This window comes from Chelonoidis abingdonii, chromosome 9 (genome assembly GCF_003597395.2).
Source record: "Chelonoidis abingdonii isolate Lonesome George chromosome 9, CheloAbing_2.0, whole genome shotgun sequence".
NCBI classification, from domain to species: Eukaryota; Metazoa; Chordata; order Testudines; family Testudinidae; genus Chelonoidis; species Chelonoidis abingdonii.
In genome coordinates this window covers 1,537,243-1,555,234 of record NC_133777.1, presented here as the reverse complement: position 1 = coordinate 1,555,234, position 17,992 = coordinate 1,537,243, and the positions used below count along the sequence as shown (strand labels likewise).

Genomic DNA, 17,992 nt, shown 5'->3' with positions numbered 1-17,992 from the left:
TTAGCTCAGGAGGGCCTTGTCTACGCTGGGGTCATTTACATACCTTTTCTTACCACTTCCTTTGGCTCTGTGCTTGGCCAGTTTGTTGAATTTGGCTGTTCAGTTGCAGATTTTTCTTATTTTCCCTGGGAGGCTGTTGGTTTATCCTAAGTCTCACAGGGAAGCCTGTCTGGTTTCAGATTTGAACGCTAAGAGAATGGAATTCCCACCCTGACCCTTCTCCATCCCGTATTAAAGCCCCATTTCCCCTGAGCAGCACACCTGGTGCTAGTAAGAAGCTGGATGTTTGCTCCTGGCTGCTCCTGCAGCCGCCACCTCCTGGTTTCTCTTTTCCGGGGGACAAAAAAAAAGTCCCTAAAACTCCAGAGCATGATCTGGGGGTGAGGCTCCAGAGCACAGGGTTTACCTCTCTGCAGCCTGATCCCGCTACACCCTCTGCTCTGGGTGGTGTTGCTTGCATGGCTGCAGCACTGACATCCTGAGCCTGGGGGTGCGGGGGGGAGTCCCCCTTGACTCCAAAGAACCACTCCATTCCCTTGTGGCCTAGACAACCTTCACTTGGCCCCAATTCAATCGGCCCTGCCAGTTCCTGGTCGCCTCCCAGAATACACTGGAGCACCCATGCCTGTCCAGCAGTGTGTAGCCCATGGATGGTCAAAAATATCTGCTGGGTGGAGCCACTACCCTGCCATACAGCTGAGTGTGACAGGCAGCAAGTCCTCGCCGCAGCTCCTTCCTGGTGCTGTAACCTTCCTCCTAGCAGCTCCCTTCCTTTTCCTCTTCCTCTGGCAAATCCCATGAGTGCTGGCGCTCTCACTGTCCTTGTCATCGCAGGGGTGCTTGAATTCTGTACTGGAGTGAAGTGATGCCCCGGCATAGCTCGGGGTGGGGGGAGGGCTGGTATCTGCTTATAATCTTTGACTTTTTCTGTCTTAGCCTATGACGTCGGGATTTAAAGTGCCAAGAAAAGAGAGGAACCCTCCCACCCCAAGTGCCACCTGTGAGAGTGAGTATGACACCATTTGCTTTCCGAGCACTTTGAATTACTGAAAATTATGTTTGTTCCATCAGCATCCTTATCTCCTTTGGGCCCCAGCCAGGTCTCAGCACATCTTTGGCACAGTATGAGATGTAACCTACACTCCTGCTTGGGTCTGGACACTGCAGGATAGACGGGGCTGCCAGAGATGTGACTTGCCCTCCAGGACTCTGCAAGTGCTGTGACTTGTATAGCGAATGTTACGTGCACATTGTCAGAGAGCTGGGGCAAGTGAGACGTGAGAATGAGAACATGGCACTTCTGACCCCAAAACTGTATTGTCCAGCAGCCTGAGGCCAAAACATTATTGAGAACGAAGGGATTTTTTGGGGTTTTGCCCCATTGTAGCTGCTCTGATGTAGCTGTGCTAGTGCAAACCTGTAGTGTGGATACAGGTAACTTACACTCGGGGTTTGCGTCAGCGTAGTGTGCTGGTGCCGAACCCTCCCACCCCAGTGCGAACCAGGCTAAAGGTTAGTGCAGAGGTGCTAACCCACAGGGTAGGATGGGCTGTGTCCGATTGTCACTGTACAGCCCTCATCCTGCATTTCTTCTGGTCTAGGTGATGGAGTGGGGAAGGATACCAGACATCCATTGGCACCGAAATAGATGTTTTGCTCCCTTTCTACTGCTAGTATATACATGAGGATCCTAAAATCAAAGGAACCCAAAACTGTGACCAAAATGCTCCCTTGTGTGCTCCCCAGTTCACCCATTTGAGAGAAATGTGCCATTCAGACCTCAATATCCAAAGGGTTTGGGGCTGGGGTCTTTCATCTGCCTCCGACAGGAACAAAGGAACTTCCCAGAACTCTTGGTGGAGTTTCTTCCCTGCTCTGTGCGGGCCTGCAAGCCTGGCAGATGCTAGTGGGAAGAGGAGAACACGCCTCAGAGGGCTGAACCTTGCTAAGGCTCCAGCACGACTGTCAGCGATCCCCTTTGATACTGTTCCCACCAAGAGCTTTCGTTGTTTGGCTGGCCATGGAGCTGACACACTGAACGGATGCAAGAGCTTTCCATGCCGAATTCTCTGGGGAATGCTGCACACACCCTGGAACTGAGTCAGTGCGCATTGTGCTTTATTGTAGGTAATGGAAGAGCTGTCAGCCCATGCCCAGGCACACACAAACTGGGATCTCAGAAGTGAAGAGAAACAGGTAAGAAAAGTGAATCCATGGTTCATCCTCCACCTAAAAACTGAGGGGTATGAGAAGCCAACCATGGATCAGAGGAACTGCGAAAGAATGAAACTTTGATGAGAATCAATTCTCTGGGACTTAAATTTTTGTATCTACTGCCCCCTCCAATTAGAACTGCAACTATTAAAAGAAATACAGCAAAGGGAATAAAATGGATAAAAGAATAACTACCCTTTATGCGTTTAACTTGCTGTTGTATTAGGAATCCTCCAGTCCTGGCACTTTTCCCCTGCAAACAATAAAATAGGCCCTTTTTCTGATGTATGGGCAGGTGGCGGAGGTTCTTGTTTTCTTCTTCCTTGTTTTTAATTTAGAGCTATTGAGCCTGATTCTCAGCTGCCCCAAATTTGTGCTGGAGAATGCAGGGAGAAAGGGGGTTCTAGCCCTGTCTTCTGCTGACCCTGAAACAGTCCCTGGTGTAAGTTACGTGTCCTGGGGTCTGCTTTAAATGATACTCTGCTAGCTGGGGATCAGGGAGAGAGCCATGTGCTCTGCCCGGACCCTGACACACTCCTACACAAAGGGCAGGAAGCAGATGCCAGAGACCCAGCAGAGTCTGCTCTAGGACAGCCAGAGATCTCTTGTGTCAGGGCAAATCCTTTCCATCTACTTTGTTCTCTGGAGTTGGAACTGAGAACCTAGTCTCAGCTTCCCTGGGTTTTTTTGGAGGACTCCTTGGAGGATTGGAGAGCTGCTGGGCCTATGGCATTGTAAGAGACAAGTCTGAAACCTGGCTGTGGAGAGGGGAAGGGTTTTTACTTGTTTGCTTTCTTAGCAAAGACATCTGCACGTGGCTGACTTCACGCCCAGTGACTTCATGGGACCACTCACTGTGTGTGAAGGAAAGCACCGATGTACATCTTTCCAGGACCAATGCCCCGGATTGTCCATGCATTTCTATGGTTCCCACTGGCCTATGATGTGCCACTGAAGCCAGTGGGGTGCTGTGTGGAGTGTAGGGAAGGATTTTTTCAATGGCAAACAATACAGATGATTTCAGTGAAAGCTGAGATTCTTTGGAAGAATGATTTAAAACTAAATTCTTAGAAGGATAAAATCCCTCAGCAAATACCTAACACTTATGTTTGTTTTCCCTGGTTGGGTTTGGTTAGCGCTGGGTCCCAACGGCTTTCTGTCTGTCTTATGCTGGTGGGAAACTGATTTTGAATGGTTTCATCTGCTGCTGCTATCGAATACCTAGAATAAATGCAGAGGGGATGAGACTGATATACTGATGCATACCTCAGCATGGGGATGGTCAAATGTGTTGGAGGAGAGTGTGCATCCTTTAATAAATTAACACCCCCAAAAACTCCACTTCTCACTTCCTGTTGTCCTAGGATTCAGGAGGCAGAAGCACCAGTACCACCTGACCAGGCTTTAGTTCCATTTCAGTGAGACCTACCCACCGTGGAACTAAAGCTGTTTCTTGGACCTGCTGCGAGCCTAACCTACTCCACCCAATTCTTAGAACACCCATAAACTGCCTGGAGCACTTGTGCATGTGGAGAAGGAGGGTTTTACATAGGTTCTGGGGGGTTGGAACAGACGATTTCTCTAGTGTAGACAAAGCCATTAATACAAGTGGCTCATTAACCCCCCAGAAGTAAGGAAGGTAGGAATGGCCTCTAGAAAGGATCTGGTTTGTGTTCGCTGAGCAGTCCCCAGTGAGAAGCCCTGGGACCATCCCAGTGTGTGAAGAAGGGTGAGCTGGCTTTTGTGTGCCCTGCGTATGGAGTCGTGTGAGGAAGCCGCCTGCTCACAAGTCTCTGTATGCAAATCTGATTTTTAACCAGCAGAGAGAAATCGATATGAATCAAATCATAAAAATGAATGAATATGTTAAAAGGACAAGCTGGGTCTATTTCAGCAATAACTCAGTGCTACCGGCATTAAAACAGTCTGCTCTGAATAATGACACTTCAGGAGCTCAAAGTCGCTTTAGGATTGCCATGACTATTAGTTATTTTATATTACTTTCTTCCAAATATTGGATTTCCTCCTTTTAAAATATGGCTGCACTTTGCCTCATGCTGCAGTCTTCCTTATAGCTGTGTTTAATAACAGTGCTCTATTGGGTTACCCCTTAAGTACAACAGGGCCTCTCTAATATCCTGGGCCATTGACTGCTGCTGAATGCTCCAGGTGTAAGCAGGTAAAAAAGTACCAGCTGTGCTGCTGAATGAATACTGCCGGCAGAGTGGGCTTGCTGAATGGGTTGGGTGGAATGTGGCCTTACTTGCTATTGACTGATTTTTTTTCCCTGGCCTGTGAATGGACAGTGACAGCCTAGCAGGTGGTGGTGCGAGGTGGGTCAGCCAGGAAATGGCTGGCTGCAAAAGGGTTTGCTAGGATTTGAAGTATCTGTACATATTTTTTTCCTCCTTTAATGTGCAAGGTTTCTGTGTGATCTTACAAGGGTGCCCTCTAGTGTACACTAGTTCAGATTGCAGCTACACTTTGACAGTAGTAGACCAGCCCAGAGTTGTTTTATGAGGATATTCAGGAGCTTTACTAATGGCACTTCTGTCATAGCTGAAATTCTTTGGCTTTGCACTTTTCAGATACCTCTCAGTGGCTTTGGAGCCCACTTGCTCACTCATCAGTGGAACACCAGCATAACCAGTGATTTAGACGAATTTTACATGTGCATCTCTCATGGTTTCAGACCTGGTCAGAGCTGTGGCTGGCACCAGTCCGTTTATTCTAGACAGATATTAGATTTTTAAAAAATGTTTCCCCTTTTGGCCCAAGTGCTGCAAAGGGAAAACATGTTGCTCAGCTAAATAATGTCACATTTCCTGTGTCGGTTTATTATTAGTAACAATAAAGAATTTAAGGATCTGAAAGCGCTTTATGAGCATGAATTAATTCAGCCTCGTGATCTCTTATTGCATGGGAATCATTATTCCCATTTTACAGGTAGCAATACAGGGACTGAAGCACTAATTTAAGTGTCAAACTGGTTTTAAGTGCTTCAGTTTGACCTGAGAAACCTTGGGTTTTAAGTGCTCTCAGGTTGACCTGAGAAACCTTGGGGCTGATTTTCAGAGGTGCTGAGCTCCCAGAAATCCATCTGAAGTCATTGAAAGCTGGGAGTGCTCAGTACCTGTAATGATCAGGTTTTCAGGTGTGTCGTGTTGGGCATCTCAAAATGGAGACAGTCAGAATTAATGGCCCAAGTTACAGTTCACACAGCAAATCAATGGCTGATCTGGAAATTGAACTCAGGAGTCTTGGCTTTGAATTCACTGCTTGAAACCCCAATCCACACTAGAGCAGTTGTGCGTGGCCAATTGGCGTCTGAATATTTACCCTGTCCTCCCAGCAATACAACACACACACTTAAAACATAAATGAAGTATGGTGTCTAAGAGGCAAGGTGCGTGGTGCTGCATGAGTTGGCCAAGAGATTTTTCCTCCCCCAGGTATTCTTACTAGAGCTAGGACAAGCTGTTTGTGCAAACTCAATTCCTAGTAAAAAGCAACAGAGAGTCCTGTGGCACCTTATAGACTAACAGATGTATTGGAGCATGAGCTTTCGTGGGTGAATACCTACTTTGTCAGACAGTGAACCCCTTCTGGACAAGTTTTCCACCAGCTGCAGCATGGAAGAATCCACCCTCCTGCATGCAATTAGGTCTTCCACCTGTATGTGTCATAATTAGACCTTCTGACCCCTTCAGGACAGGACCCATGTGATCCTTCTGTTCTGAGGCGATTCTATTTCTCTTTCATTCTTGGTGTTTGTTTTTCCTTCCCTTTTATTTCTGTTCCTGCTGGGGATAGTCTCCTTAGCAGGATCTTTGTTCCTCAGCGGTGGATCCACGTTAGGAGACCATTCCCCTTCTGAAGCCCAGGCTGCTGCTGTTTCTGTAGCACATTGAGCGCAGGGCACTTCACAGGGGGTGGGGAGGAGAATGGAGACTGTGACAGCAAGCAGAACACTGCAAATAGATGCTGCTACTGAAATTGTGAAGTGAGCACCCCAAAAATCCAGGATGTTGTGCATTAAAGCCACTAGCTGCCATTCTGTGCCCTGCTCTCTTCAAGGCCTCATAGAAGATCAGGGTGTTTTATGCACCAACCCCACAAAGTTGCCCTAAAATTGGTGCATGCAGCTCTTGGTGGATCTCCCATATGAAGGGATTACTGGGATGGCATGGAGCCTCTGCAGTGGCCTCTACTCCCACCACCTCCTGGATGCTGGTAGACGGGTGTGGCCGGGAGAAGGAGGCCTGGTCTGGCTGCCCAGGAATCCCTGGCTTCTCTAATGGGCCCCTAGGACTCTTGTCAGCTGGTGCAAGTTAGAGCAGCCCCCTGGCTGTTTTACTCAGCCCTGGGGCACCAATCCAGCACAGAGCAGTCCCTGAAGTGGAGCAGCAGAAAGGGCCCCTTTGAGCCCCCAGCTATGGCTCTGTCCCCAAATCTGCTGTGTTGCCACAAGCCCCCATTATCCTGCACTTGTGGGTGTCCTGCAGCCTTGCCTCATGCCTTGGACACAGGACATTCTCCAACCTGATCTGTGTCCCCCTGGCTAGTGACTCCCTCGCTTCCCTTCTTCCCCCCGCTACTGCTGGACCTGCCAAATGGCAGTTCAGTTTCCTGTGCCTAACCGAGCTCCTGCACAGTGTCCCCGCTGAATACTGGCCCTGAAAGGGGTTAACAGCACAAAGTGCATCCTCTCGAAGCCTTTCTTGCCAAGCTCCCCTCCTGGTCTGTCCTTTGCCTGCGCTACCGAGTGGTTAATGTTTGTTGATTGCGGCACCATGCTCTGCTCTCAGTGCAGCTTTTGGATGCAGTGTGGCGCTTCTCAGTCTCCAGGGAACTCATGGCATTTTGCCCAGATGGCATCAGTCTGTGTCTCAAGGACATAGCCCGGCATCTACCGATCTCCGCAGCAGGAGCCTTAGCGACAGGTGATGCGGGGGCTCTGCTTCTGTCTCTGTTTGCGGGGGGGGGAGCTCCTTCAAATGCCAGGCATCACCCTTTAATCTAGATGAATGATCTTATACCTGGCTGTAGCCTGGGATTCCTTTGTGTGGCGGAGAGCCAGCTGGGTGGGCTGGATCCAATCGCTCCGGCAGGGGAGTGTGCTCACTTGGCTCCTTCTTCTTCGACCAGCTGTGCAGGTAGGCTGAAAAATCCCTGTCCTGTTGATTGTCCCTGGGGTGCTGGCTAGCAGTGCCCGGGCTGCTGGCCAGCGCTGTCCGCTATTGCGCAGAGCACAGAGGGCACCTCGAACTGTCCCTAATTCTGTCAGCTGGAATGACGTTAACCCTTCCTGTGCTGGTGCCCCAGGTTGCCTGCGCTGCTGCTCGGCTAACATAGAGATCCACTGCAGCTACCCATTTAATAGCTGCCTAGTCCCCGTTTCTCCCCTTCCTGCCCCACCAAGAGGGCTGAGAGAGAGAAAGGGGGCAGCGGGCTGGTGGTTATTGGTATGCAGGGCCCGGCTGTCATACAGCCGTGTAGCATGAGAACAAAAGACAAATATGTACCACTGAGGCAGGTAGCTTGCTCAAGAGGGGGAGGGGCGTGATTGTAAGTCCAGCAGGGGCTGCTTCCAAGAAAGTTTGGGGCAGAGCTAAGGTGGTATTCATAAGTGGGTATTCATGTTTGTTTATGGTGTGGCCTGCTGGGTACGAGGCACTCTCCAAGGGGAGGGGTGGTCCATGCTCTGAGGATGTGGCTGAACTGTGAGGGATTTGGACGGGGAGAAGGGGAGGGAGTTCCACCCTGTGGGCCCATCACTGCAGCCACAAAGGCACGATCACCGGCCTTGCTGCAACGGGCAGATGATGCACAGGGCAGGTCCTGTCTGCACAAAGGGCAGGGTTTGCACCAGGAAGGGCCATATAAGCCAGTCTGCATGTCATCTCTTGGCAGCGAGCACAAGTCAGAGCTGTGACACTGCAGGCACAGAACAGCCCAGCCATGGGCCCTGCACATGGGGACTGAGGGTCCGGGGGCAGGGTGACCAGACAGCAAATGTGAAAAATCGGGACGGGGGTTGGGGGGTAATAGGAGCCTATATAAGAAAAAGACCCAAAAATCAGGACTGTCCCTATAAAATCGGGACATTTAGTCACCCTAGCCTGGAGCCTCGTGTCCCAGTGTGCTGGGGGGGATGCCGAGTACGTGACAGCTCCTTCGTACTCCCTGCAGCACATTTCAAAGGCTGACTCCTGCAGGCGGCATCCGGCACACGCATGGTGTGGGGGTGGCTGTTCCGGATACAGCGTATTGCCACGGTGCTAACCAAACCAGCAACTCCTTGACTCAATCCAAAGGCCAAATGTATTAATGCAATTGCTCCAAACATGCCCCAAAGCCTCAGCAATAAGCACTTTACTCCAGCCAAACAGCAACAAACAGTTATCAGCGCTTGATCAAGGTACTTACAGACAGACTAAGCCAGAGATGCTTAGACCACATACTGGTTGGCTCCAGCGTGGTCAGGAAGGTATTAGCAGCCTTTACCTTTACTTTTTTTTAAACCCTTTAACAAACAAGTGATGTTATTGCCAATTATCAGACCTTAACGAAGGCCAGAGGAAGCAGTTTCTTCTATAGCCAATTATTTACTGCACCTGGTACTCAGTTCACTGGGATTTATTGCTATTTCTTCAGTCCAAAGCTCAAAGAAGAGAAGCCTGGTATTTCAAAGGGTCACAACCACGCTTCCTTCTTTTTGATCATATGCTTTGGCCTGTTCTTCATGCTGGCACCCCAACTCAATTTAAAACCACACTTCACCCAGGTCTAGTGGGGTCTATGTTCCTACATTCCCCATCTTAAAACCCTCCATACAATGCAGGTTTTACTATGTCAAGCATTTCAAACATACTTCTGCAACTTGGCAAAATTGTATGCAACCACCAAACTCTGCAATATGAAATCAACACAGGAATTACCACAGTAACGTTAAGAATGTCCAAAACTTTAAATGACAACCTTCACCAGGAATGTAATCCCACAGTATGTGCTCTCTCTGCCTTTAAATCACCCTACTGCAATTTTAACTTTGCCTGTATTTCGCTTACATTATGGAAAACTGGTACAAATTATAAAAATCTTGCTATTTATCACCACGGGAAATTCAGGTCTGAAACAGCACAAAGGCCAGTGAAAATAACAGTCTCTGGGTCCATATAGGAAGTGATCCTTTCCAGCCACCACACAATACTTCCCATTCCCAGTATAGGAAGTTTTTACTTTACCAACTTCCCAGCATCTCAGCCACACTGTTCAATTTGCAAAGTTTCCCAGAGAACACCCACAAGCTGGCAACTCCTTCTCAGCCATTACTCCTGCTCATGTAAGTGTTGCCTTTGCACCACCACCACCCCTGGCCCCGCCCCAGCAAACAGCAATACAAGTTTGGGGCTTTCCCAGACCTTGTCACAGTCTTCCAACAGTATCTGAGGAGGAAAAGCAAAACCCTTCCACGCCATGTGGGCTGCAGAGGTTTCACATATAACTTTATGGTATTGGACTCTTGTTAATTTCTGTACCCTGCACTAATTAGTAGGACCTCCCTTGTTTATAGCTTACTTCTGTAGTAATAACAGAGGGCAACCTTCCTGTTCTTTGTCACTTAAAGCTGCTTTTTACTTTATATAACACATTTCCACTATATAACGTCATTGCTTTTGCTTTTTACTTTTCGTAATAGCATATTAACTTTATTTCATACATTTAGAAAAACCATTTACAACATCACAGATCATAAACAATTAAAAGTTCTTTATTGATACATTCTTTGCTTTGTTGTTTTTTAAAATGCAATGCAATTCTCTAGGTGCTAATTCTTCCTGAAACACTTGTTCATTTCACAGATGCAATACTTCTGCTGCTAGCTTGTTAAAATGCTTGGTCATGTTCCCACAGAATCTCTGTCACTTGGTTTCAGAGCGACATCCTGGTCTTAAACAGTTCAGCTTCCATGCCAATTGTATTAAGTTCCCTCCAGTTCTGTTGCTGCCCCATCTTAGCTGTTTTATGCATTTAAAGTTTATAGTTTTGTCAATAAAGTCCCTTTAATAGTTTTTAACCATTTTTGACCAAATTTCAGTGACCGCAAATTACTGAAATTCGGTAACTCTGGTATGTGCATAAACTGAACATCATTATACAATGTTTCTCTAATAGATGTAACCCTTTCCAGTATAGGGCATTTCAATTTTTCTTTCTTTACATTTTTATACAATTGAGCAAAATTATTTTTTTCCATTTACAAAACCAGCCCCATACAAGTTCATCACTCCTGGAATAAAATGTACTTTTGAACAAATCTTTTGGATAGTATTTTTAATGGTTAAGCTCCATTTCTTATACTCACTGATCTTCCTCAGTACTGGGTGGTTCCTGCTCGCAAAGGATACCGCTGTGAACATACAACTTATTATGGCTCCTTTGTGTAGCCTCTATAGGATTTTAATTAAGTAACATCTCGTTTGCATTTCTTTTAGCCCTTTTACACTCCATATTCCACAGGAATGCACATTCCTTTTATAATTTATCCCCACCCTTTAGTTGCCATAAAGACGTTAGCAAAATTAATTTTCACATGAAATGTAATTATTTGCTTTGTGCTTAGAGTTCCCATGTACCCAGTGTCACCAACTCTCATGATTTTCTTATGAGTCTCATGATCATTATATTTTTCCTTAAAGCCCCAGCTCCTGGAGTCAGGTGGATATGTGATAATTTAAGTCTTCTGTCTTACAGAAAAATTAAGTTTCTAGCCCTCATGGCTATGGAGAAAGCTTCAAAATGTGAGACCAGTGCCCTCTAAAGGCTCAAAAGCAAAAGGCAAATAAAAAGACCCCAAATCTAGTATTTGTATATATAATCTTATGATTTTTGAGTATGTGGGGTTGACAATACTGTGTACCCCCATCAAAATGATTGATCACTCAGAGTCTCCTTACAGCTCACAGTGTTCCTAACATCGCTTCTCTTGTGCCACCACCCTGCCGTTACTGTGTCTCTAATTTTTCATTCTCCAGACACTTTTTTTAGCTGCTGTTTTCTTGCTGAGCAAGGATCATGTCTCTCCCCACAATTCCAGTTCTGGCAGCCACAGCCACCACCACATCCATTAGTCTTTATTTAAAAAGATGTTGAACTTTATAAAAGCACTGAGGAACCGAAAGGCTTAAAGGCTAAATAACACTAGCTACCTATGTTTGGCTTGAAAGAAAGACTGCCAGGAACCCTTGGCAACTGCCCAAAAAGTGTCTGTCAGTTTTGTAACTGAATGAAAGATTCAAAAGGAATTTTTAGTGGAATCTTTTAAAAGCCAATTTATTTTACACGTACAAAAGAGGGTTTTATAAGCGAGGAGTTTTGTTTTTTAAACCTTACATAATTACACAAAGATATTTGCATTTCTTGTAAACCTGTTTGCTCAACGCCCCTTGCATTGCACCAATTTTATGTATTTTATATTTTTTTAAAATACAGCTGTCCCCAGATTACATTCCCTCCTTGTACATTCGCAGGCAATCAAGCACAAATGGAAACCTTCTTTTCTTTTAATGATTTTGACTAAATTGTCCAGAGTCAAACAATTTAAATCCGTGTCTCTGTCCCTGCAGCGGCCAGCACAATTGATTGTTTGCAGATACCTGCATCGGGAAGGACCCATCGCCTTTACCTTTATTCTGAAGAAATTTGGGGGGGTGGGGAGCACAGTGGTGGTGGTTACCTCCCCTTTGTATACTTAGTTTTACAGTATTACAAAAGGGGTTCACCATCCATGACTGCACCCAGTTATACCGCTGCAACTGGGTTCTGTTATTAACCCAAGCATCTTCTTTTCCCTTCTCACCTAATGTTGCTTCCAATACTTTTACTGCATCAGCCTGCTTAATCCCTCCAACATGATGCAAAGTATTTACTATCTGTATAAAGGCTCCCTTTAACTCCTCACTTCTTTCCATTAAATCACTTACTGATCTCCCAGAGTGACACATCTCAGCCCATGTCTCTCGCAGCTCTGATCTTATCTTTGTGCTTTTTTGCACTCACCCTTTAGTTACAATTACTGCTCTCTGTATCGTTGCCCATGGGCCTTATTGTTCAAATTTTCCATGTTATTCAGCGTCTCTCTCCCATGCTCTGCCAAGCATTCCTTGCGGGGGAGCCACTGTACATCCCTCCTTTCCCCATCCCTTACTGAATTTCTCTTGAGGCAAGAATTCATTACCGGTCTGGGAAGACAGGTCATTGCCCGTTCTGTCTGGGGATTTAAAACAACTGAAATTAACATCCATGGGAGTCCCTTCCTGCCCCTGGTCAAACGCTGCTGGGACCCAAGTCTCCAGGGTGTGTCTTACCCACTGACCTTGGCTCTCTGCTCCTGGCCTTGTTTGCATTGACATTTGCTTGAGCTGTATAAACTCCTGTCCCAATTGCCCCTACGCCATGCCGGCATTTGCCTTGCCTCCTTTTTCTGTTGGCCTGAGCGACATTTCCCTTCAGTGAGTCAGAAGCCTTATGTGCACTAGCATTTTCCAACACCCCCCAGAAGCATGCTAGTGTAGACAAGACGTGGGTGTTTTTCCTTCCCTTACGGGTTAGAGAAGATGGTGGTAAGAGTGCTGGCTGCTGGCACACCCTGCCCCGTTCCTGCCACTGCTTTCACTGCACCATTGGGTGAATTTGCCGTGGTAGTTGTTTTCCCGGTGGCTCTGTACAATGCAGAGGCTCAGTTGCTAAGTGAGGGGGCTTGCAGGGGGCTGATGCAAGCCTGCGCCCCATTTGTTTCTGGAGCCTGATCTATTTTATAAAGACCTAAAGGGGTTAGGGCCTTGTTGTCCCCTGGGGCCAGCGCTCTCCCAGTGTGATAACTTGCCAGCTGAGGTGAGGCACTGGAGCTGACAGCCCCTGGCTTGGAGGGGAGGGGGCTTCTGGCCTGGTGTTCTCACCTAGGGGGCCTTGACTTTGCAACTCATTTTATGCCTTGGTCTTGGCCCAAGACTGAACGTCCAGGCCCATCTGTTTTTCCCGCCCTTTGAGAGTAGGGAGGGACTAGGCGGTGATTTCTGTTTGACTGATGGGGCAGCTCAGTGTCCCTTGGAGAAGGCTGATGAATAGCTGTAGCACTTGTGACATTACTCAGGGTACAATCTGGACTGTTGAAAAGCTGCATCCCCTCAGTTCTCCAACCTGGGGTGCCTTTTACACTGCTTCGCTGTGAGCCTTACCACTCCTGGTGTCCGCACATACCACCTCCAGTCTGTAAATCGCTCCCTGTTACATGCATGCTAGAACCAGCCACTCATGAATTATCCTGCAGGGCAACATCAGTGAACACCCAGTTCTGGACTTTCCTCCAGAAATGTGCGTTTTGTACTGCCCAACTCTCTCCTGGGCAACACAAGCTCATATCAAATCTGTCATTTTATTGCTAGAAAATGATATGCACAAGCCCTGTTATCTCCAATGGAGGTTCCCAAACACTTCAATCCCAAACACACTATAAAACAATAAAACAAGTTTTATTAACTAGAAAAGATAGATTCTAAGGGACTATAAGTAATTAGGCATAAAAGTCAGAATTGGTTACAAGAAAATAAAAGTAAAGCGCAATACCTAACTTAACCAGTTAAGCGAATTCAAAGCAAATGTCTCTCTCACCACGTTACAGCAGTCTGGCTGTATTCCTTTCAGTCAGGATCTCTCCCCCAATCCAGTGCTGCTTCTTTTGTTCTTCAAGTGTTGTTAATGCCATGAGTAGAGAGAGTGGGAGATTATTTGGAGCATCTGCTCCCCTTTCTTATAGCTCTTTCGCTTCTTTGAGAATCATCTCCAGCTGAGGTTCAGAAAATGGAAAGTCTTTGTGGACAGGAACCCCCAGCTGTTTCTTCGTCAAGATGTAGATTTTCACCCACATCCTCTTTCTTGCCAAAGGATGGCCACTTAACCAAGTGATGGTCCATTTAATTTTGTTGACACCTGGCTGTGGTGTCAACTAGCCTTCTGCTCTGAGGAACTGGTTTGTGACTGCTCTCCAGCCTTGGAACATAGTAGAATCTTATAACTTTACATACAATGTTGTCATACATATTTTATCAGGACACTAATGATCAGTAAATTATGAGTTTTCAAATGATGCCTCGCAAGGCATACTTTGTATGAAATTTAGTATAGTCTGTAAAAGGCATGAATATGGGGATACAGACCATTACAGTATTGGACCTGAGTTTCTGGTTATGATGCATTTGCATGTTTGTTATCTTTAAAAATGAAATAAATAACTCTTATACATTTCCTGAACCAGCTTCACCATATCCTGTCCTTCTGGCTGCTCCAACAAGCTAATATTTTACTGGTCAGGAGACTTTCATAGTCACTTTGTGTCTAAAGCCAGAAGGGACTGTGAGATCATCTAGTCTGGCCTCGTGCATGTCACAGGCTGTTAATTTTCACCCAGGTACCCCTGTATTAATCCCAAAGACTTAGTTAGGCTAAAGCGTTCCAATCCTTCAGAGACAGAACTGTGCTGTGCTCAGAGAACAGGAGATACTAAGGGCCCGCCTATGCCAGAGGCCCCTTGTGGCAGGGAATCAACCAGATGAGAGGATTCTGGCCTGCCCTGATGTTGAAGTGGTTCCAGCTCGGTTAGCTGAAGTTACCCGTTAGTGCCTGCTCCACGGCATGCTGGAGGAGCATGTAATGTGGGCCACATCTCAACAGGTGTGGATGCAAAGGTGTTTGTACAAACCCCAAGATGCTGCATGGTGCAGTGCCCTAGAAGGTTCTTGGACTGCTGCCCCCAGGGACTTAAATCCCACATCCTGCCCTGAGCCCTGTGAGTTACTGCCTTCGCAGGACCGCTGGCTTTCCTACCTTCCTGTTGCCTTCTTGTTTCATCCTAGGGGAAGGTTTATTTTACAGTCCGAGGTGTGGGAGCAGGGACAGATAGAGCTCACTATAGTGTTGGCACACGGGAACAGATTGCTGAGAGCTGCATGATCACCGTGGCCTGGCTCTGGGGCTGCCCAGCCGTGCCGGCAAGGGTGGCGGGTGTATAGGCAGGGGGAGGCTGTGCTTCCCCAAACAGCCTAGCATGTGCCTGCCCACGCTCTGTCCCCAGGCCTGCAGTTCCCAGCACTCTTCCCTGGGCTGGTCCAGGCCTGCCTGCCTTCCGCAGGGACTCAGGGCAGCTGCTGCTGGGGCCATGCTGCCCGGCACTCTGAGGCTGGGACCTTACCAACCTTCTCTGGGACCGGGGGCTGTGGTGGGGGTGCCCATTTGTGTGTACACCTGTGTCCACCACCCAAGGGAATCAGAACTGATAACCTGTGTGTCATGTGTCCTATACTGCTAAGGGAGATTCTCACTTAGTGCTAGTGGTGTAGGGGGTCTATGTATTTAGAGCAAGAGGAGGTGAATTTTGTGGTTCACAGGGCCGAAGCCGAAAGGTAAAATAATTATTGTCTGTGTTGAGCCACTCTCCCATCCTGCCGCTGTGTGTCTCCTCTAAGTCATGGCTCTGGGTCTTCTGTCTCTTATTTATTCATCTGTTCAGCAGCCCTGCCCTGCAGTACCTGGGTCCGGAGAACCGTGACTTGCTCAGACTAGGCATGTCCGTATGCCACTTGGCACAACTGCAAGTAGTTCTGGGCAGTTAGCGGGGTACCGTACCGCCGGCCTCCCGTCTGAAATGATCTCCCCTAACCTGCCCCAGCTTCCTCTCACTGCTCATGGACAGTGCTGCCAGCTTTCATCTGTGCTGCGTTTGAACTCCCACTCTTAGGCCAGGTCTACACTGCGACTTTAAATTGGTTTAATGGCTGATATACCGATTTAACGCTGTATCCGTTCACACGACGTCGTCATTAATATCGAGTTAACCGCCTCCTTAAATCGATTTCGGAACTCCTCCCAAACGAGAGGAGTAGCGCTAAATTCGATAGTGATAACTCGGATTAGGGTTCGGCGGGTCTCTCTACCCCTGGGAGGGGCAGAGGAGCGTACTGCCTCTTCACCGCAGAGCATCGCGTTGCCAGCAGCATTCAGTACACAGAGGTGACATTTACAGTACTCAAGGATTATTTATTTCCTTTTTTTACCTGCTGGAGGGGAAAAAAAACTGACGAGCTGTCAGTTGAACCACGCAAGACACGTGTATTACGCTGAGATGGCGCGCAGCCAAAATGCAAATAGTTTTCAGAGACGCTGTGCGAGATGGATAGCTGTAGTCTCTTACCCCCTCCCTCCTCCAGTACCATCGTTTGAGTGTCTGACTTCCCGTTACTGTTGATCACGCACGCTGTTGTATCCCTGTTAGTTCTTTCAGGCTTGCATTTCTGTTCACTTTAACGGAAGCTCTGATAAAACAGATTTGTCTCACATACGAGCGATGAAATCTGCTACTCCCGTAAGGCTTCAATGCACGGGAGATACTTTTGCATTTAACTGCATCGCCACCCGTGGTGATCAGAGCTGGACACGTGAAAAGCAGGAAATTGTCACTGAAAAGCTCTCAGGGTTTCCCTATTTCCGGCACTTCCGCACATGCGAGTTCGGATTGCGGACCAGAGCGGTCAGTGAGTGCACTGTCACTGCCTAGAATAAATAGGCAAGTGTGTAAGAGACTCAGTGTATTTCAGAGGCACAGGTGCTCCGTTCGTCAGTAATTCACAGGGGTTGCCTCTGCAAGACAGCGACCCGTTGCTTTCCTCCTCCCTCAACCTTCCTGGGCTACCGCATAGTCAGTTGCCCTCCCCCCGTTTGTGTCATGAATATTAAGGTGAATACCGAATAGAAACAGAGTACTTGTTAGTGCGAGAACATGATGTCAGGGGAGCGGAGGCACTTTGGAGCAGCCTCCCGGGGCCTATGACAGTCCAGAGAATGGACTCTATTTAGAACACCATAAGGGAGAATTTTGCTCATTGCCAAGCTGAGTCAATCCCAAATGTGATTTGCAAAAATTTTCAGCCCCAAGTTTCAATGATTAAGCTTGTTCATTAGCCGTTCGTTCCTATCTACTGCAACAAAAAACGGGTAGCACTTGTTGCCTTCAATGATTGAGAATGGGCGATTCTCCTTGGATGCGTGGGCAGTCTTGCAGCACCGTCTCCACGAGAGGAGGAGATGGATAGGGCGGAACTGCTTTCAGTGTGTAGGACCGTCTACCAGCAGCATTCTAGTACACATGGGTGACCATAGAAAGTAGTCAAGGAATAATTTCTTACCCTTGTTCACGTTGGGTGGGGGGCGAAAAACTGAGGAGCTGGTTCCTGAACCACGCCCAGACACCTGTGTTTGACCCTTACAGACATTGGGAGCTCTGCCATAATTGCAAATTAATTATTCAGACGACTGCTTGTGGACTGATGGGATAGCTGGCAGTCTCAGTACCCCTCCCTCCTTCAATGAGTGTCCATTTTCCCGTTCGCTTGTCACGCAGCGCTGTGTATCCTGCAGTTTATTTATCAAAGCTTTGCTATTCGTGTTCTGTAACGGGCGGATTAAACAGATTGTACTCCCGCATACAGCGATCGACCTAGTATCTCCCGTACGGTCCATGCTGGAGCTCTTCTTGGATTTGAGACTGCATCGCCAGCGTGCGATCAGAGCTCACGTGGACAACAGGAAACTGTAACTTCAAAAGTATCGCGTGGCTTTCCTGTTTACCTGCCGCTGCATCCGAAGTTAGATTGACTGTCACAGAGCGGTCACTGCGCACTCTGTGGGATGCCGCCGGAGGCCAATACGTTGATTTCCGTCACAC

At 47.5% G+C, this 17,992-nt stretch overlaps 1 protein-coding gene across 11 annotated transcripts in view; it reads left to right on the top strand.

Moving 5' to 3' along the window:
* The first annotated feature begins 2,127 nt into the window (after positions 1–2,127).
* TNRC6A (trinucleotide repeat containing adaptor 6A) overlaps positions 2,128–17,992 on the top strand; it is a 232,965-nt gene continuing 217,100 nt past the window's right edge. For 6 of the 11 annotated variants that reach the window (XM_075069117.1, XM_075069123.1, XM_075069113.1 and 3 more), the window contains exon 1: positions 2,128–2,196. In XM_075069117.1, the coding sequence (XP_074925218.1) occupies positions 2,131–2,196 (66 nt within the window). In that variant the 5' untranslated portion in view covers positions 2,128–2,130. Of the gene's footprint in view, positions 2,197–7,241; positions 7,371–17,992 lie in introns of those variants that run through there. The other 5 variants (XM_075069111.1, XM_075069110.1, XM_075069107.1 and 2 more) reach the window with 1 other exon arrangement.